The 21845-nt window shown below is 43.2% G+C and overlaps 1 protein-coding gene across 5 annotated transcripts in view; it reads right to left on the minus strand.

The window, feature by feature from the left end:
* ARB2A (ARB2 cotranscriptional regulator A) overlaps nt 1-21845 on the minus strand; it is a 422320-nt gene that overhangs the window by 121109 nt on the left and 279366 nt on the right. For all 5 annotated transcript variants that reach the window (XM_075593131.1, XM_075593147.1, XM_075593126.1 and 2 more), the window contains one exon: nt 21366-21450. In XM_075593131.1, the coding sequence (XP_075449246.1) occupies nt 21366-21450 (85 nt within the window). The remainder of the gene's footprint in view (nt 1-21365; nt 21451-21845) is intronic.

A 21845-nucleotide genomic window follows, 5' to 3' on the forward strand; every position in this document is an offset into this window, starting at 1 on the left:
TACATCTGGCTACTAGCAGCGAAGCGATTAACTCAGACCATTTGTACATGAACTCGAAAATGAAGCTGCTGTTCACAGAGTCCCATGCACATCTAAACAAATGGGAATAAAGAACATGACATGTGACCGGTACATTTTGAGAGAGCAACACCTCAGGGTTGTAGGTCACTGAAGATTTCAACAAATCTCACCAGATATGGCAACAGATTAAGCAAAGGTAGAGATTGCCCTCCAACCTTAACCTGTTAAGACCTTTGAAGTCGTATGACGACCTCTATTCTGCTCTTTCATATTAGCTGTTAGTTACACTAATTACAGCCTAATAGTAAGCTGGTGCCAGACACTGTTTCTAAAGACTTCCAGAGATAGAAATCCAGTAATATAGTTACCAGTTATGCCATATTTGCAGTGCAAAAGATAAGGATCCGAGTTCAAAGTACTTTAGCTATTCTAACCTTTAACACACATCACATGCATAATAATAATTGTGTAAGTTATTTTCTCCGATTTGCTCAACAGAGAGAAAAAAAGAGGTAATTACCATTGTTGATTCTGAACAAAAGTTGATTTCTCTGCAGATTTTGACACATTTTATTGAACATCAAATTATTTATATGCATATAATACAAATGTATTACATGGGAGATGTGAGCAACTTGTGAGTTACGTACTAGGTAACATTGACATTGTGGTAAAAATATCTCCCACCAAACTTGTTCAGATTTGACAAGGAATTGAAATAGAGACTATAGAACTGTGTCGCACTCTATTATCACTGACTTATCAACATTAATATTAATATCAGGCTAGCACTGTCTAGAATCGGTTTGCATAGAGCATCTTTAATAGTAAAACACCATCTGCGACGCTGCAGTAAATCAGGCACTAACACTTAGCTTTAAGACACCTATTAAATCAGACAAGAGTAAAAAGACAGGTTTAGAGCAAAAGAGCCATTTCCGAATAAATCTTTTGCCGCTCTGCAATGCACTGCAGGCCCCTCTGTGAAATAAGAGGTCAATGATCTTCCCTTTGCATTACAAATTGTAAAGCATCGGATCTTCATATTTCAAAAATGAAAACATTATATGGAAAATACCCTATTCTTGATCTTTCTGTCATTATTTCGGAAATATCTACATTTATCTTGGATGTTTTAATGTGAATTTGAAGCCCAAATGATTTGGGGGATTGCACACTTGAAAGACACCCTTCCTCTTCATCAAGATCCTGAACTGAGAGCCCCAGAAACAATTAGCCATTGGGCGACATGGGATTGGGGATGACCCCTTATTCACCTCGGTCAGAGGCGCCAAAAGGTGATTGGTTAATGGGAAGATGGTGAATTAGAAGGCGAAATGTGTAGATTGGTTAATGGGAAGATGGTGAATTAGAATGCGAAATGTGTAGATTGATAACAGGGAGAGATAGGGCAGGTGTTTAGGGATTGGTTGAAGGTGTGTTGCTTGGCTAAGGGTCAATAAATTGGCTGGGGAGTGGTAGGCAGGGAGGAGTCAAGTTTCTTCGGGAATTTGTGGACAGAGGCAAACTATTATCACTCAGCTGTTTAGAAGACTGGATCAAGATTCCCACCCCTACCTGTTGCTAATGTATATGTTTATGTGTTATATTTATATATAAAAATGGGGGATTATTTGTCACAGTACAAGTTTGGAAAAGGGTTCATTCCGAGCATATTCTCAAAAATGGTTATATTGTTGTTGGGTTATTTCTGAGCATTGTCTCAGGAATGGTTAAATTGTAGGTTTGGTTGTGATGGTAATTTAGGTTCCTGGCTGGGAGGCGGCGCCATTGTTATTTATGAAATATGTTTCTCTGGCTGGGAGGTGAGATAGTTACTTATTGTAGTTACATAGTAGATGAGGTTGAAAAAAGACGGACATCCATCAAGTTCAACCTATGCAGATGTTAACTTTATTATGTAATGGTTTGAGTTATGTATTGTTATGATGGTTTAATAAGTGGTGCTGCGGCCTTAACGCCACCTTATGTTTGTGTCTGGTTTAAGTTGTTTAAATGAAATTGAGTTTAACGGGTAATGCATCATTCAGTTCCCATGCATGTTGCTAAACAGAATCGTCAGAACCTGTTGCCTTAACTGCAGTTCTGCAAAAATAAGTCACTGTTGGCAGATATTTTAGTTATTGAACCATATTCATTCTTAAGTATCATACATGTTTTGTCACATGTCCAATGAAATTGTTTTAAACATATGTAACCCCCCTCTGGGATTACTATGGACAGTTAAGGAGTTAAGGGTCTTAAAGGGTTAATTTCATGGGTTGTTGCAAAGTACTGTGCCCATTCCCATATTTGTTGCAAAGTAGCTCAACAGAGGCCTAACCACGCCCACCTTCTAGAAGATGTTTAGTCTGCCACCTGGGTCAGCATGACTTAGGCCTTGGCCATGTTTAGCGCTTGCTGGCGGAAGCGTGCTGACGCGCGCTCCCGCTCAGCACTGAGTCCCTACAGCCGCAATTAGAGCGGCTTTAGTAGGGGCTCACCTGCGCTTCCGCGCGCTTGCGGAAGCGCAGGTCTTAGGGGAATTTTAAATTCCCCCGCTTGCCGGCGCGACAGGCCGGTCACGTGAGCGGTTCGCCCAATGAGGGCGAACCAGCTCTGTGACGTCACTGGCCCGCCCCCGGCCAGTGACGCGCCCGCCCCCGGCCCGCCCCCTGACGGCTGCTGACAGTGCGTGCGGTAAGCAACCACAAGGCCAGGGAAAGCACCCGCTTTCCTTGCGCCTCAGCGCGCCTCAGCACGCCAGCAGGGAGCATGGCCGAGGCCTAAGCAACATCTAAACTCCCCCCCCCCCTGTATCCAGGGGAACGGTGGCATCACAGAAGTGTATAAATAGAGCTGCAGAAGCATCTAGGTTCCTGGAGGAAGAGAGGAGCCTCACTGTACATACCGTCTGTCTTTTAATGTGTAACTATATGTTAGTGAGCATGGTCACCTTTATTATTTGTCTGTTAGGGAAAAGTGTCCCTCATAAAAAAGGGCTGCCATTTATAAAGAGGATGTGCATGACACTCATACACAAGGGATTCCTCGAGAAGGGTCACACAGGGAACTTGCTTACAGACAAGCCCAAACAGGGATCCTTGATAGAAGGACCACCCCTGCACATAGTCCGGGCAGGCTGCTGGAAAGCCTCAGATTACCAGCAAGGGATTGCCGTTAATCCGCCAAAGGTGTGAGTAAAGTGACAAGCCATGTGCCTCCTTGGGATGCTGCCTGAGTTCCCCGGGATGAAGAATGTAGGACAGTAGTAAATAAAGAAAACTTGTGTGTCTAAATAAAGTTCCTGGTGCCCTTTATTACAACTATCGCTTACAGCAACAGCTTGCACAGATGCTAACGCCCTGAGAAAAGGTAAATACCTGCACCTAATCACAGTACCTCGATGTAACACTTCTTTGGGCCGGACAAGGAGGGGCTACATATATATAAATGTTATAGGAGTTGTACATGATATATTAAATACGTTTATATACACTACCGACACACTTTATCACACTGCGGCCAGATCCGCAAGCCGGGAGATTTCCCGGCTTGCTAGTGGCAGCCCCTCGGCGTGCCGCGCGTCACCGATGCGCGGTCACGCGTCTTCTGGTGCCTGCGCCCCCTGCACGCGCGTCCAGGGCTCCCCGAGGGAGCCCTGGTGTCCCGCGATGTGGGGGACGGCGGCAGGGGGTTCCGGGGGACCCGGCGGACCCGGCAGCGGGAGGGAGAGCGCCCCGATCGGAGGGCGCTCTTCCGCTGCTTCGGCGCGCGCCCGGCACCCTCCGGCGCGCGCCAGGCTACTGCTGCGGCCGAGAACGGGCAAATGCTCGAATAAACTCGGCCGCAGCAGTAAAAAGAACCTAAGGCCGTGCGTATAGTGCCGGCGACGGCGACGCGAATTCGCCCGAAAACAAACGCATTGCCGCCACGTGCGCTTATAGTGCACGCGACGGCGACAAGCAACGGAGCGAAAACCCGCCACAGCAAACTTTGATTTTTCAAGGGCCGTCGGGTCACGTGACGGCCCTTGAACAAATCAAATTGCGGGAATCCCACGATGCAGCGACGGGTGACGTCACCCATCGTATAGCCGTCGCCATCGGCAGCACTATAAGCGCAGCCTAAAGAACACTGAGAGGCTGGGGGGAGGGGAGTTGCTTTAAAACACTTAAATCTTATTATATATTTGTGAAAGCACTGCATGCCTGTCTGCATCTCCTGTGTCCCTAGGGGAAATGTCATTGGCCCCTTGGGCCGCCCGCCCCCGCACCTCTCATTGGCCTGAGGCGGACACACACACACACACACACACACACACACACACACACACACACACACACACACACACACACACACACACACACACACACACACACACACACACACACACACACACACACACACACCTCCCACCCAGGTAAGTTACACCACTGCGCGTCCTGCCTCAACATATAGCCCCAGTAACTCTCAGGCCAGGCCCCAGCACACAGGCCCCACACATAGGGCGCTTCCTGCCGCCGCCTGCACGCATCTCCGGCACCCGGGCAGCACATCGGGGGACCAAGCGGTCGCCCGGGGAGCGGGGCAGTGAGCCCCGAGTCACGGGGAGCGGGGGGGGGGGGGGGCGAGTCACGGGGAACCAAGAAGGGGGAGCGGACAGCGGGGGGACGGGGGGACGGACGCCGGGGGAGAGGGGGGGCATGCGGATACATAAATTATGACAATACATATTCCCCCTGCTCTCCACCCCCCCACTCCCCTTTCCCACCCCCACTCCCCTTTCCCCCCTTTCACAACCCCGCTCCCCTTTCCCCGTTTCCCACCCCCGCTCCCCTTTCCCCCCCCTTCCGCTCCCCTTTCCCCCCCTTCCGCTCCCATTTCCCCCCCCCCTTCCGCTCCCCTTTCCCTCCCCTTCCGCTCCCCTTTCCCCCCCCTTCCGCTCCCCTTTCCCCCCCCCTTCCGCTCCCCTTTCCCCCCCCCTCCGCTCCCCTTTCCCCCCCCTCCGCTCCCATTTCCCCCTCCGCTCCCCTTTCCCCCCCCTCCGCTCCCCTTTCCCCCCCTCCGCTCCCCTTTCCCCCCCTCCGCTCCCCGTTCCCCCCCTCCGCTCCCCTTTCTCCCCCCCTCCGCTCCCCTTTCCCCCCCCTCCGCTCCCCTTTCCCCCCCTCCGCTCCCCTTTCCCCCCCCTCCGCTCCCCTTTCCCCCCTCCGCTCCCCTTTCCCCCCCTCCGCTCCCCTTTCCCCCCCCCTCCGCTCCCCTTTCCCCCCCTCCGCCCTTTCCCCCCTCCGCTCCCCTTTCCCCCCCTCCGCTCCCCTTTCCCCCCCCTCCGCTCCCCTTTCCCCCCTCCGCTCCCCTTTCCCCCCCTCCGCTCCCCTTTCCCCCCCCCTCCGCTCCCCTCTCCCCCCCCTCCGCTCCCCTTTCCCCCCCCTCCGCTCCCCTTTCCCCCCCCTCCGCTCCCCTTTCCCCCCCTCCGCTCCCCTTTCCCCCCCTCCGCTCCCCTTTCCCCCCCTCCGCTCCTCTTTCTCCCCCCCTCCGCTCCCCTTTCCCCCCCCCTCCACTCCCCTTTCCCCCCCTCCGCTCCCCTTTCCCCCCCCCTCCGCTCCCATTTCCCCCTCCGCTCCCCTTTCCCCCCCTCCGCTCCCCTTTCCCCCCCCTCCGCTCCCCTTTCCCCCCCTCCGCTCCCCTTCCCCCCCTCTGCTCCCCTTTCCTCCCTCTGCTCCCCTTTCCCCCCTCTGCTCCCCTTTCCCCCCCCTCCGCTCCCCTTTCCCCCCCCTCCGCTCCCCTTTCCCCCCCCTCCGCTCCCCTTTCCCCCTCCGCTCCCATTCCCCCCCCCTCCGCTCCACTTTCCCCTCCACCTCCCTTCCCTCCCCTTTCCCCTTCACCCCCCTTCCCCCCTCCCACCCCTTCCCCCCTCCCACATTTTCACCCCTTCCCCCTCATCTCCAACCCTTCCCCCCCTCCTCCAACCCTTCCCCCCTCCTCCAACCCTTCCCCCCCTCCTCCAACCCTTCCCCCCCTCCTCCAACCCTTCCCCCCCTCCTCCAACCCTTCCCCCCCTCCTCCAACCCTTCCCCACTCCTCCACCCCTTGCCCCCCTCCACCACCCCCTCCTCCCCTTCCCGCCGCCCTTCGCCTTCCTGCCCGCCTCCCCACCCCCGCCTTCCCGCCTCTGCCTTTCACCCGCCTTTACTCCGGCCGCCTCTGCCTTTCACCCACCGCCTCACAGCCGCTGCACGCACTCAGCAGACACCCACCACACTCGACACATACCTGCCGCCACACACACCTGCTGCCTCCCGCCCCTACGCACCAACATCACTGACCCACCGCCTCACACCCTAGCAGGACCCCCACTAACAGACAGCACTCACAACCCACGCGACACCTGCCGCCTCACACCCTAGCAGGACCCCCACTCACAGACAGCACTCACAACCCACGCGCCACCTGCCGCCTCACACCCTAGCACGACCCCCACTCACAGACTGCACTCACAACCCACGCGCCACCTGCCGCCTCACACCCTAGCAGGACCCCCACTCACAGACAGCACTCACAACCCACGCGCCACGTGCCGCCTCACACCCTAGCAGGACACACGCCTCACATTTTTACATCTGTTATGTCACCAAAATATACATTGTACTGTGGTGTGTTTACAATAAACCATTTTTAAACAACATCGTATTACATTTTATTCCATCTTTCTTTTCAATATTATTATCCAACCTTTACAACAAATAGTCACCTATTGTTCCACGATTTATAAATAATACTACGTATTACGCATTTACATCCCGGGCAACGCCGGGTCTCTCAACTAGTATGAAATAAAGAAAAGCCTAAATTAAAATATCATAGTATGCAGGGAAAAGACAGCCTGTGTGGGTCAACTGTGTACTGTGCGAGTCAAATGTCTATCTGCCATCATTTTCTATGCTTCTGTGAAGCAGCAAGTGGAAATGTCCCTTTACATTTGCAATTTCTTGGATCATAATCTTATGGATGGTGAACAGTGTTCGAAAGGCAGATGAATGAGGCAGAAGCAGGCAGACATCCACAGAATACACAGCGACAGTGCCGCAGTGATTATACAATCCCGTCCAATGATTTATATGTGGTAGACCTTCTAAGTGCTTATGATCACACGCAATACTACAAAGCACTAGTTGCAATACCCCAATCTCAACCGTTGTCTCACATATATCATCCCTTTCCTGTTTCAGATTCAATTGTAATCTATTTACATGGTTTTCATCCTTTAAAGGGAATTCTGTGAATCAATTTTAATTTTGATGCAGTAGCACATTGTTTCATGCAATTGAGATAAACTGGGGGTCTAAACCTTTCCTAACTGCACTTCCTGACGTACCCCAATTGAAAAGCAATATTTTAAAACTGTGGTTTTCCAACTTGAAGCGCTGTGAAACTCTAGAAGAATGCACAGATATAGCAGCTGTTATTGCCCCTGCTGGCGAATGACAGCCGGTACAATAGTGAAGTAGCCTCGCCCCCATCCTTTTTTTACAATGCTAATCCTTTTATATGGCGTCTGCTCCCGCTGACGCATTGTGTGTCCGGAGCCATAATGTTTCCTGTATCTGTATGTGACTACATGGAGCCCCAGCCTACATATATTATGTACCCAACATGTCTATTGCTTACTTTTAAAATAAACTAACATCTTTCTATAGCATGAATATTACATTGCAGAAGAACATTTAATGCACTTTTATAAACCATTAGGCTAAAAAGTAGAGCTTAAAGGAAAGTCATGGAAAGTAAAATATCCACCATTACTACGACCTTATTTTGTGGAACCACTGGGGCCCTTCTGCAGAACCCCCCTAGATTTCATGGAATACAGACTGAAAAACCTGTCTCCTCTATAGTATCCCCTAAAACAGGGGTGCACAAATGTCTGTTGCTGCGCCCCCCTGCATCCAATCCCCCGGTGCTCGCGCCCCCCTTGCCTTCCTGTCGGTGTCAGTGGGGTCATGTGACGTGACGCGTTGCCATGTCATCTGAAGCCGGCTGAACCTTGGTAAGTCCAGTTGTAGAGGCCTCACGCGATACCGCCAGCATTTAATTTAAATGTCTTGGGGAAGAGCGCGGGGCCTCTGCAACCACCCACGCCCCCCTCAAGAATATCCTGCGCCCCACCTACGGGGCACGCACCCCAGTTTGCGCACCCCTGTCCTAATGATAGAGTTGGCATTTGCGTGACTGTTACAGTGTTAGCATTTTTTTCCTGAGTTGATGTCTTGTGAATGTAAAACATGTTTCTAAAAAAAACGCCATACAGGAGCTAATTGTAGAACTAGCAAAACCAGGCGTCAGTAACTGATACAAAATCATACAAATGGAACTGTCACTTGCAAATAGTCAGAATATACCAGGATGGGAAATAAAATGGTTCTTTAAATCTCCTGTATCATACGGGCCAAAAGGAAGTCGCTACGTCATCCGTTGCAGCTTCCTGTTGGCACGCGTGACACAGGGGCATGGCAGGGCGAGACGTTGCTCTGGGGCGCTTATGCTGCAAAAATAAAAAAAAGGGGGATCTGGTGCTTTAAATAACACTCTGATTGCTTCACATCAATGCACAGTAAGGACCGTTCAATGTACTTCATCTTTTCTGCTCAACGCTATGTCATATGTAACACGCATGTAAAAGGACATGTGCATGCTGTTCATCAATGAGGTTTACACCAACTCAGACCTGGTAGTTTGATACATCTCCTGAGAATCTATACTCGGGGCATCATGTAACTCCTTCCTAACCCCTCATATCGACACTGACGCACGTTGCAAAACTGGAGCAAACTACCATGAGACAGTATAAAAATATATTCTTTAAAAAAATGTGCATCAAAATGTGACCCATCATGCAGTAAACTTTTCTTTAGGATTGGGGCGCTGTGCTGCTCTTCTCTGTAATTATGCCCACAGCCCTTATTTTGCCTTAACTAATTCTGTATTTCATTTTTTTCTACAGCAATGAGTACCATTTCAGTGCTATGTTATTATAAAAACTAAAAGCAATTAAGCAGAAAACATTGCAACTACAGTACACTTCCAGTCTTATATCACAGCCATTTGTATCTGTTTTATGCAGACCACGTCAGTTCTTAAACCTATAATCACCTGCACCCCAATCCTTTTATTAACTAAAACGTGAGACAAGGGAAAGATGTCACTGGCTGCTCCTATCCACCTGCTGCATAGAGAGCCCAAACACTTCCCAGTCTGTGGCTTCAGGAAAGCACACCGCTCCTATTGCTACAACAAAATGTTCAAATGGATTATGTACAAATCCCCTTACAACCCTCTCCAATTTTTCTATATGGAGTCTTTTTGTTAGCCTTCTATGGACAATAACAATGGTGTTATTCTGATCTATAATGTATATGTAAACCACATATGAATAATGCAATAGAATTACTAGGCACAATAGAAGTTTGTTTTGACGCATTGCTCCATTTTCTGCTCATGTTTAAGACAAATGTAAGAAAGTACGCCTTAAAATTTTACACAATTTGTGTATATATATATATATATATATATATATATATATATATATATATATATATATAGCAACTGTAAATATTCCTGTATATTCATTTGCATGTCTTAGACAGGTCTGCAACCCTGTCTTTCACCATTATCACCCAGCAAACAGCACTTCCACTGCAGCAAGGGATTCTGGGAAATGACATGCAAATGAGCACACAGTGCCACTTTTTATCTCATGCTCACATTACATGAGCAACCCTTAGTCAATGCATGCTGCTTTAAATTTTATATATATATATATATATATATATATATATATATATATATATATATATATATAAGTAAACAGTAATCCTCCCTTAAATTCGGTATTGTGTAATAATTCATTTATGCCATCCTCAAATAGATGTTCATAATTTTTTTTAGCCATCAATTAATTGAAATAATTAATTATCATTCATAAGTTGAATGTGTAGAATTATTTGTATTAAAGCCATTGTATTGCTAAGATCTTATGAATCACATGTAATTGTGTACAAATTAAGTTCCATTATGTGTGTTGGTAATGCATTAATTGGAAGTTCTGTTCATTGTATTTAACCATCATGTGTATAAAATTAAGTAATTATAAGATGTCTTTACGGATTGGTTAGTGGGTGTATTTAAACCCTTCTGGTCCAGCCAACCAATATCCCCTGAAGAAATCAGCTTAGTCTGACGAAACGCGTAGGGACGTGTTATCATAGCTATTTTAAAGTGCTCACAATCAGTGACAGTTTGGAGAGTGAAGCTATACTACGTTCCGGCACATTGGGACTCTATACCACGAAGAGAACCTGCATCTAATAGACGGGAGTTGCCGGAGAGGATGTAACACCATCTGCAGAAGAGTGACGTCAATCCGGAGCATGCCCAGTGCAGCAGTAGCGTCGTGGCGGCAACACACAGCCGGTCTGGAACATGAGTTTCACTCATACAATGCCCTTATTATTTGGAATCTTGTGAGTTTTGAATCGTTTTGTTCATATTTTATTAAATGTTATTACGTTATCACACGAAGATCGGGCGCCTTTTCTTCTTTCTTTTTCTGATATATATATATAAGTATATATATAGATATATATATCTATATATACACACACAACTGACATGCATCTGTCTGTCTTTCTCTCTCATACGTGAATGTATTGTTCTTTGCCTCTGAAAGAAACAATCCAAGATTTCGGATTGCTCTTTTGGAGGGTGATCCTAGGAAATCCGCCCATCTATATTAGTCTAAGTGATATGTATATGGGATCTTAAATATTACATAAGCAAAAGTATAAAGCTTGCATTTCACACCCATTACATTTTTCACAAACTTAACTACGCGTTATTTCAAGGCGTAACGCTGGGTTAACGTTAAGCTATTCTCTTTAGTGGATAACCTAATGTTAATTTATGTAGGTTAAGTAGCCTAACAGTGCTTAGTGCATCTGGGCCTATGTCTCTTCTGGGACATCGAAGGACCTTGCATTAGCCGATTATGTACGGACTTGAGAGAAGGAAATAAGATAAGCAATAATCCTCGCGAGATAAAAACTTTCAAACATAATATGCAATACATGCATAAGTTAACGCATAAAACCTATCACTGATATTATTTGAATATGCGTCTACATTGGATTGCACCTATAATGCATAAGAGTTTAAGAGTTCAGTCTTGCTATTTGCCACCCAGATTGATATAATCCAACTCATTGGTCAGTGAATATTTCTCATGCGTTGTCCACCTGAGATCTCCTCTATCTTTTCTTACAAGGCTTGACTTCTTATATAGTGCACCTACTCAACAAATGACAAATCAAGGTCTTGATGGTGATGATGTGGAGTTATTTTTCTTAAAGCAACAGTCTATATTCGCAGGCACATTGTCTGACACAAAAAAACTAAAATATAACACAGTATAATGTTATGACTACTTCAAATTTGTAGGTTACAGTCCTTGCCTCCTCTATCTGTCCAGGAAAATACTTCTAGATTCACACAGCTTCTATTTCTTAAAACCTTTACAAAGAAGTTACAATTAACAAATAATTAATTGGATAAATAAATCCTCTACAGCATTTTAATTATTTTAGCTTAACGGGCCCCTGCGGTCTCTGCCAGGGCTACTTTTGATTGGATTCCAGCTATTAGCAAAAGGACCCTACTCGCATCCTTTGTAATTGGAGCACTAATATTTAACTATCATTTTCATGTATGATTTTGTTTGATCATTTTGTAGTCCAGTAGTTTTTTTGTTGTTGTTGTTTTTTTTTTTTCATCTGGTGCCTCTTAACATAGTCGTTGAAGCTAATTCATTTCCAACATCAAGCTGATTGACTCTCCACCACTAGCAGCTGCTTCTCTTATTATCCTCTTTTTCATGGAATAACACAATGTATTCCAAAGTGCTGCAGTACATTATAATTATACACTCCCTGCTATCTCTTTTTCAGAGCTCTTGTCTATGTCCATTTCCATACACATTTACTCTTGTTTCTTTCCGTCACAATGCTAGCCACATGTGGAAGGACCAGGGTCTACTTTAACCCCACTGAGAGGAGAATATGCTTAAAACAATATCTTTCAAGATGCCACTTTTAATACACATGTATTTCCAAGAGGAAAACTGCTGGCCAGAAGCCCATACATCGTTTCTTTAGCAAACCTAAAATGCAATTTAACATAACAAGAATCCTATTACTAAAACACTCTAAGGACTCATTCAAAGACACAACTCCACCCCCTAAAGAAAGATATAATTTCAGTTTAAATAACTTCCTTTTGTCTTTTTCCCCAAGCAACAGCAATCAACAAAATAACTACAATTTTACTCTGAACAAGCATCATTCGTTCAGCAATCCTTTCCAACAGCTGGCTCCTCTTATTTATAGCTAGCTTCTTACGGCTTTCTGCAACCATCCCAACATTTCTCCACTAGAATGTTCATAATGGGAGAGTTCCCGTAAAGGTTATAAACCCCACACCTAAGCGAGTTATTCATTTGAAGATGAACTTGCCTCTGTTGGCCCCCACAATATGCTGTGAATCTACGTCTCGCCGTCAGGGAAGCTCTGAGCTCCAATCATTAGAGCTTCGCTCACATGGAGAAGCGTCTTCACAGCATACGGCGTTGGAGCCTTAGTATTAATGTATGCAGCTTCATTGCTTTGATTCTGCCAAAGTCATATCAGCATGATATCTGGAGAGTGTTTAGTTGAGCACTTAACATGCACATTATAGCTGGATATACCCATTGTGTCTCTCTTATTGCAATTTCCCTCCACTTCTCTGTGCACAGTGAACACTACCAGGTCTGATATAAACTAAACCTACCTACCTACGAAACGTTAGTCAAATGTAATGTTATTAACAAGTTACTTTAATTTCAAAACAACGCTACGTGCCTGAGCAGCTTATTACTAGTATGGGGTATGCCACTGACAGTCCTAGTTCGGTATAGTACATCCCAAATCTCGAAAGTATCCTCAATCTCGGTTGATGAGCCAGCATGTCCAACTGCGTAGGAGTTATAGTTTGCTTTTTGTCAATCCTGTTACCTAAAAGAAGTATTCTCACTATGTAATATGCTGAAGTTGCAATACAGTGAAAGCAATCAGCCATATAACAAATAACTAAAATTCTACTACAAATGTTTGCATGACAGTCTTGCAAAACAAGCATCTTTTCAGTCCCACTTCTCCAGGTTCAAAGTGATCATTCCCTTTCAACACTATTTTGACATTCCTTTCACTTGGCCACTTAATTATTGTTAAAATGAACGCTCACATTCCTCATAAATATCTAAATTATTGTGTGTGATACGCACAGTATGTTCCTAATTGTCTAAAATGTTTTTTTTTTTCACAAATCACACATCATTTCATAAAAGCATATTCTAACTATACCTTCCATATGCCTGCTCTATTCCTATATATCCCATGCTGTCTCTGCCCCACACAATGAACATATGGTGAATATGTTATCTTATAGCTGCACCATTCAGACATTATAAGCTGTCAGACCGGCTGCGTGTCTCCAAATCTGTTCCTCTTTATGGATTAAAGAGACATTGGTACCAGGCAAACCCAATAGAAAACGGTGTTTGAGCCATCATCAATTCATACACAACTAAAAAGAATGAAATTAGTTCATTTCTTCAAACCCTGCCGGTGATGCAGTATATTCTTCTAAGTATAATAAGTGCCAGCATCAGATTGTTTTTACTTATTATTTCAAGATACAGCAGGTGACTAAAACAATTAAAGATGTATTTTTTTTCCTTATTTTCATTAAACACAATGTTTAAAAATATCAGTATATTACATGGAATACGTTACATACCAATGTTACATTTATATGTATCATGTGAATAACTGAATGACTGACTGAATGATTTAACCTTTTTTTATGCCATATAGTATATTGCAATTCGTATCTTATTTTATGTTGAAGAATTAAAGATACACAAAACATTTTGATTTACTGGCACCGTGAACTCATCTGATCTATGGACGGTTCTTGCACACTCATGTTTGTGAGTGTACAAGTCGTATATTTTGTTTTCTCTCTTTTTTTAAAATAATACAACACAACATTTTTTTTCTTCCTTTTGGTAGATGTGCCAATTGTACCAGTGTTGCTTTTAAAAAAAAAAAACATGTATCTGATTTTCTGAAAATGATTTTTGCTTGATACCTACTTTACTGATAAAATGTGAACTACAGTATAAAGTCAATAAAGAGAGAAACATTTTAAAAATGCCTTTTTCCTAAACAATTTTGGTATAGATTGCACATTCACAATTAGAAAACCAGCTTGGTAAATATGCATGTATACACTATGTTGAGAAAAAAACGAAAAGGAGCGGCTCAGTGAGTAACGACACTGACTGGCACTGAGTTTGAAGCAGGGGAACCGGGTTCAATTGCCGATGTCGGCTCCTTGTGACCTTGGGCAAGTCACTTTATCTCCCTGTGCCTCAGGCACCAAAAACATAGATTGTAAGCTCCACAGGGCAGGGACTGTGTCTGCAAAATGTCTCTGTAAAGCGCTACGTAAAACTAGCAGCACTATACAAGAACATGCTATTATTATAATTTTTTGTCATATTGTGCAGAAAAAACTTAATTTTCATGAAAATTTGAGGAATTATAAGTCTGTCACAGTAGATTATTACATTTAAGAATCATTTGATAATCAAATATTATATGGAATTGGTGATGGCGTGATGGCCTCACCAAGTGCAGTAACAAAATGGTGTTTAGCGAAGAAGATAAGCAACAATTATGGTCCAAAACGCTTACATACACTGTTTCCTGATAAAGGATGGTCTCTAGAAGGACTGAAAAAAAATGAATTAGTAAAACAACGTATCGATCAGGAGTGGGAGCAGTTGGATCAATGCGTTATCGATTATGCAATCAGACAGTGGCGTTCTCGTCTTCCGGCGTCCCTTTCAGCAGGAGGACATTTTGAACACACAAACATCTTAGTGTTTCAGATTACATCCATTTAACACATTTACGAGCTATGAAGGAAAAACTCCTATTGCACCTTTAATGAACATGAAACCTACCGCAGTGTATCTGGCACTTGTTGGCATAATACAGTGACATTAATTTAATTAACATCAGTTGATTGTCTACATTGTGCTTCTTATAAAGTGTTAATCTACATAAGAGACCTACAATTGCGCAACGTTTCATGTGGATTGAGCGAGAAATATAGGAGATATGATGAAAAACAAAACGGTCCCTTTTTCCTGAACACAGTGTATAATACAAGCAATATCATCAGCATTCTAAATGTTCATTCAGCAGCTGTGTGGGGATCTCCCTCCGATGGTCGAGGTGTTCAGATAAAACAGACACAAAGCCAAACAAACCAATGCACCACACACAAGCTGTTTCCTTTAGTCTCAACTGTTTACATGAATTAAATAAGGGACCGAAAGGCCGGTCAAGCTTGCACTTCTTTTATAGGCTTTCCAATAAAAAATGGTTAAAGTCTAACAAATACTTGGTGGTACAGAGAACTATGTTTCATTTATAAACTCAGCCATCAACCTCTCTTTGAAAGTAAGCCGTCTTACTGAAAAGGATATGTCTTTTCCTGCTCTTATAAAGCTATGAAAAATGCACTGAGACAGATTTGCTCCCTTGTTTGAAGATATTTTGGTGGTTTGAATAAAAATAACACAATGTATATGCAACCAATCATTCTTCGGGATATTAACACATATTTGTGTTGCCAGTTAACACAATATTTTCTCTACGTCCCACCTTCTGACAGTTTAAAGTTTAACCCTTCTGAGGCCACGTTTATAGTGGCAGCAAAGTGCGTACATGCGGCGCGAACAACAAACCGCTTGTCTATGAGGCCGCCCATAGAGCGCACGACATTCTGGAGAAGACAAACTATTTTGTTTTTGCTGCGCGACGGCCGGGTCACGTGCGCAGTTCAGCCAATGAGGACGAACCGCTTCTGTGACATCACGACCACGCCTCCCCATCGCGCACACCCAAAGAGCGGAAATCGCTTGAGCAACAGGCGCCATGCGCTCGGTCGTGCGCCCACTATAAACGCTGCCTGATGCTTACAATGCATGGCTAGTACTTCAAAGAATCTAATGGTTTAATATATAATATGCAATTATATAGGGGGGTTCCCCCCCTCAAACAAAAACCTTGATACATATAAAAGAATGTAATACAATTACTTCAAACACTATTAAATACATGACTTCTCATACCAAATGCTCAAAGCATGAAAATGACCAAGAATTCACATAATCCGAAAATAATAAGTAGAGTATTTATGAAGTAGTACTAACACTGTAATGACCTTTTCTTTGAAGTGGATGAACTTCGTACCACCTCCTGGTGACCATGGCAAGTTACTTTATATCCCCTGTATATGTCCCAGAGGTGCAAAATTATTTGTACAGTGCTGTGTGCACAGCAGCGTTATATAAGAATAATATATTATATACAGTCTCATTAGAAAAACTGGATATAAATACTCAGAGGTGGCAATAAAAACGTGCCACAACAGTTGTACAATATATAGAGTCCTATTTACTATGTGATGCGATGCCACAAGGGTACCTCTTAATAAATATGGTCCATTATGTGGTTTCTATTCAAGAAATCAATCATCAAATATTGATGTTAAAAACTTCCCCATTGACTTTCTCCACACACCGGCAGCTTAACCTCGTCAATCATGGAGGGGCTGACAAAGCAGTTGTGTGCTCTGCAGGCAACCCTGGCACTAAATGCACATGTCAAGCTCCAAGGACTGAAATCCGTAAGATATAAGTGTTTTGGCCCACAAGATGGCATATTTATAAAACAGACAAAAACGCACGGAGGAAATCATTGAGACTCTATTTTATGGTGGTCTACTCCAGGCCAGGTTTTCAGGATACCCCTGCTTCAGTCTATGAATGAGACACTGATTGAGCCACCTGTGTTGAAGCAGGGATATCCTGAAAACCTGACCAGTTGGTGGCCCTTCAAGACTGGAGTTGGCCTCCCCTGCTCTATTTGAAGTATATGAGACATATGATGCCAACAATCAGCGAGACTGACTCCAAATCAGTGAAACACAAAAAACGAGTGTGTCGAAAGGTCTGCCAATGGGTTAATAATAATCCTTCAATAATTCCTCCATTCCTACAGTTTATGTTCAAATAGTTCTTTTTATAGTTGTTTTCTAATCAGTCTATTGCCGATCGTACATTTTATCCTGAGCTGTAATGGTTAGTTTCGACAAACTTTGACTTTTAATTGCTCTTACCATTAGGACTGGATGTCAACTAAAAACAATCCACAATAATACAGGGTAAACAACATTACACAGAGAGAAAATCCTTGATGCGAACTCTGAGCCAAAAACAAATACCCCAGTCACAGCCGACAAAATATTTTCCAATCAAGATTTTGTTTACATATCACATGAGTAAGTACACTACCGACACACTTTATTGAAGTGTGGTCGGTACCGCAAGCCGGGAAATCTCCCGGCTTGCTAGTGGCCGCCCCTCGGCGTGCCGCGCGTCATAGACGCGCGGTCACGCGTCATCGGGAGCGTGCGCCCCCTGCACGCGTGTCCAGGGGCTCCCCGAGGGAGCCCTGGTGTCCCGCGATCGCGGGACAGCGGCAGGGGGTTCCGGGGGACCCGGCGGACCCGGCAGCGGTAGGGAGAGCGCCCCGATCGGAGGGCGCTCTTCCGCTGTTTCGGCGCGCGCCCGTCACACTCGGGCGCGCGCCAGGCTACTGCTGCGGCACAGAACGGGCAAATGCTCGAATAAACTGTGCCGCAGCAGTAAACCTGCACTCCACTTGGTATAATATAAAGTTTATTTTCAAACTTACCCTTAATTAGAAAAAGCGTACTTTTTAAATAATTATCTATTTTATGGTACATGAGGTAAACTAGGTAACTTATATTAGCTGTCATCAGCACACAGTAACGCTATAGTATATTTCACACGTCTCCTTGGTCTGCTTCATTTACAGCAGAGGTACAGTAGCAGCACAATACAAATCGGATAGCAGGAACAGGAATGCTAGTGAGGACGGGAAAGCTATGGTGACTGATGTATGAACTGTAGTCCTTCACAATAGATACTTCTAATTTTAAATGTGCTTAGAAGACATTGGGGTACATTCCATTTCGGCCAACGTGCAACTAGAAAGAATAACATGGTGTATTCTGCAAAGAGGCATGGAAGTTGCCGGCAGCTACAGTTTGCTGGTTTATCTCAAATGACAGCTGAAGTTGCAGGCAAAGTACAGTATATAGTGTTGATATACTGTAGAACACCACCTTCGGATTCACAGTCATCTCCCTTATCAAATTATTATTTTTTAAAAAGATACATTGGAGGCTATGTAGAAAGAATTGTGTTTTCAAAACTAAATGAAACGGTGCATTGCATTAGGAAATTATTAACTTACCTGAAATCAATAGCGACATAACTTGGTCATTATTCATGTTATACTTACATTTGATGCCAGTTTTCTTACTATTTGTATGCAGTGCGTTATGATAAATTATATGTACATAAACATGTCACAAGTGTTAATGGAACCCAATTAAACACTACACGAATTATGAAGATATATTTATTTTTGCTTCTTACCAATAACCTCTAATCTTACGATTAATAAAATGCACAGATAATCAATTACAGTAATTGTTGACTAATGAAGCATCAAGAGAGACTATATATATATATATATATATATATACGGATGTACTAAGAAATATTTGTGTAGGCTTATGTTTTTCTTGGTGTATACAACAAATAGAACTGTTTTTTTGAAGCAGACTAGTGGCGCATACTTGTAGTTTAATGGAGCAATCCACCTTAATGAATCTCTATTTGGTGTTACAGGATGGGAACCGAGGGATCCTGCACAGCTGAACCGCACTATTTTCAGCTCCGGGGAGCCCCCTGATCCCCGAGATACGTACTGGTGAACTCACCGCTGTTACTTCCTGGTTTTTAAAGGGGATTTAAATGGCCATCCACGATAGAAAGACTTACACATATAAAGTAAAGACACAGAGTCGTGTCGAAAACATTTGGGAACCATGGGCGATTTTCAATGGTCTCGAGTCTAGATGCAGCAGGAAGGACTTAATACGTAGGAGAGGCGGACAATAGTAATTACAGAGCTCTACATGTGATGGAAAAACAACACAGAAGTGGGCAAGATGTTTCTTAATTCATTTAACTCATTATTTTATTTATCTTCTCATCTCATTATTTTTGGATCTTTTGTTTTATACAGCCCAAATGCCTATAGATATTCAGCTAGCTACTGTGGGTACGATGATATACCATTATTGATTTTGTATAGAGTGAATAGTGTGTAAAACCTGCAATTATTTGTTAATATCAGTTGTTATTTTGTTTAATGTTATGTTAAAATGTCAAATTTATTGTACTTGAATAATTGCTTGAAGAGATACAATAAAGAAAGAATTTACACGCAAAACAAGAGTTGGTTTACTCAAAGGTTTGAATTACCAGTTCAAAAAGACGAGCGAGACAGAATTATTTTAAACTTATGTAATCATTTTTAATTGTGCTGGTGTCATTATTTTTTATTTTTTTAATTGCTTTTCTAAAAATAAAAAAAATAAAAAAAGTTTACATATATTTAACAAGAAAAAAAAAATCTCATAAACGTAACCAACGTGGAGGTGGGGAGCAGGTTTTAAAAGGAAACATTGGCAAGGAAATACTACTTTATTCAAAAAGGACTAAAGTGTTAATTACTCTAATGTGACATTATTGCACAAAATTAGTTTTCTCGCTGAACACTTAAGTCATGGATACATTGGAAAATGCATTCTTTGAACGATAAATTTAAATATTATGTGTTCCTTTTTATATATATTTTTATATTCTATACAAACGAAAGGAGCAATATAAATAAACAGACCTAATGGAATATTCCCATAGGAATGGTTTATCAAAATAACTTTGAATTAACGGACAGTGTATTTCTTTAGTGGACAACAGGACTGGTGCGGGTGTTTCTTTCTGCAGTGGATTTCGGAAGCAATTGAACTGTTATGATTTTATTTGTGTGCAATGCAAACTTTTTAATATTCTTTTTTGGCTTTCAATTTAAGGTAGAGACCTGTAGCTTGAAAAGTTATTACAAAGATTTAAAATAAACCCATTTATGAGCATATTGACGTATCTCAAACGGGTCCATAAATCTGTCTTTCCCCATAGTCACTCAACATACAAAACAACTTCTTGAAAAAGTTCTTTCTGAACGAAACGCGTTGAAGTTTGCTGCTGTCCCACATCCAGATGATTTACAAATAAAGGATTTTTACTGCAAGACCTGCTCTTATCATCCTTGCTGTGCGCTGCACACCCTGGCCTTTGGAACTTTCACACGAACAGCTGCACGCTTTGGAAGGGAGATTCTGGGAAGAACAATACGTGAGTACAATACCTGGGGCTAACCCAATGAGGAAGGGGGGGGTGTCTTTGGACAACCCACCCCAACCTTCAGGGTATCCTATGCCCACTTAAAGGTTCAGTACTATTATTTCACTTATATACCCAGCCTATACTCCCTTCCATTATATATGGTCCCAGCACTTTCAGAGCACCATCACACATACAAACAACATACAAAACACACTGTAGCCAGGGATTCTGGGTAATGACATGCAAATGAGCACTCACAGTGTATTACTTTTTGCTTCTTATCCATTTTAACATGGATCCCTCTTAGCTTATGCGTGTTGTTTTACCGCAAACGGCAGGCATACGCTTAGAGGGAGCCATGTTAAAATGGTTAAGGACCAAACACACAGAGTGCTCATGTGCATGTCGTTACCCAGAATTCCTGGCTGCAATGTAAGCATTGTATCCTGAGTGATTATAAGGAAACGCAGGTTTGTGTACCTGTTTGAGACGTGAATAAGTGTTTTTTTTTTTTTAATCTTTACTGTACGGTGGAGGGTCTTTCTCACTTTTACACTCACAATAACTTACTTTGGGTAAATTATATATCACACATTTCAGATTGCCAAGTATTTTCACTTTCATTGCCAATGCTAATTGCGTAATAACTTTAGTACTGAAGACAAAAGTCTTTGCTTTAATAGTTTTGCATTATTGCATGGAAGCTTTAAGAAGCATTGTTTGATTGTACTACAATGTTATTTACAATCATCAATAAAATATATTTCTGAATGAACAGCACTTGTTCTTTAAAATGACCCACAGAAGTGTTTAAAAGCAAAAATGCCTGTACCTGCAGATACGCGTGGGCAGTCCGGCAACATGGACTCCACCGCTGTGTCTAGTGGCTCACAACTGGACACCCAATTACAACAATTCTGCAACAAAAAACAATGCAAGTTTATAATGACATACCCTCACCCCAAAACAGGTAACATTTACATGAGCCAACTACTTCAAATGTCTTAAATGCATGAAAGCACAGGGAATGCAGTAACAATTATTGTAAATAATATGTTTAATTAAGGCTTCATCATGAAAAACGGAGGAGGTGGAACTTGTCTTTAAAAAATGGAATCTATACGTAAAAAAAAATGCTGCCATTTTTAGCCCCTTGAATAAGGAACTTGCAATGCATTATTCTTTCTGTAACAGCGGGAAGGGAATAACGGGTCAATATGCAATTAAATACCACACCCATGATTAATTGCTAAACATCCTTCAAATGGTTTTGGCAATTGAGATATAAGTTCTGCCATGCATGCTGTATTGC

The sequence above is a fragment of the Ascaphus truei genome, chromosome 1 (genome assembly GCF_040206685.1).
Source record: "Ascaphus truei isolate aAscTru1 chromosome 1, aAscTru1.hap1, whole genome shotgun sequence".
Taxonomy (NCBI): Eukaryota; Metazoa; Chordata; class Amphibia; order Anura; family Ascaphidae; genus Ascaphus; species Ascaphus truei.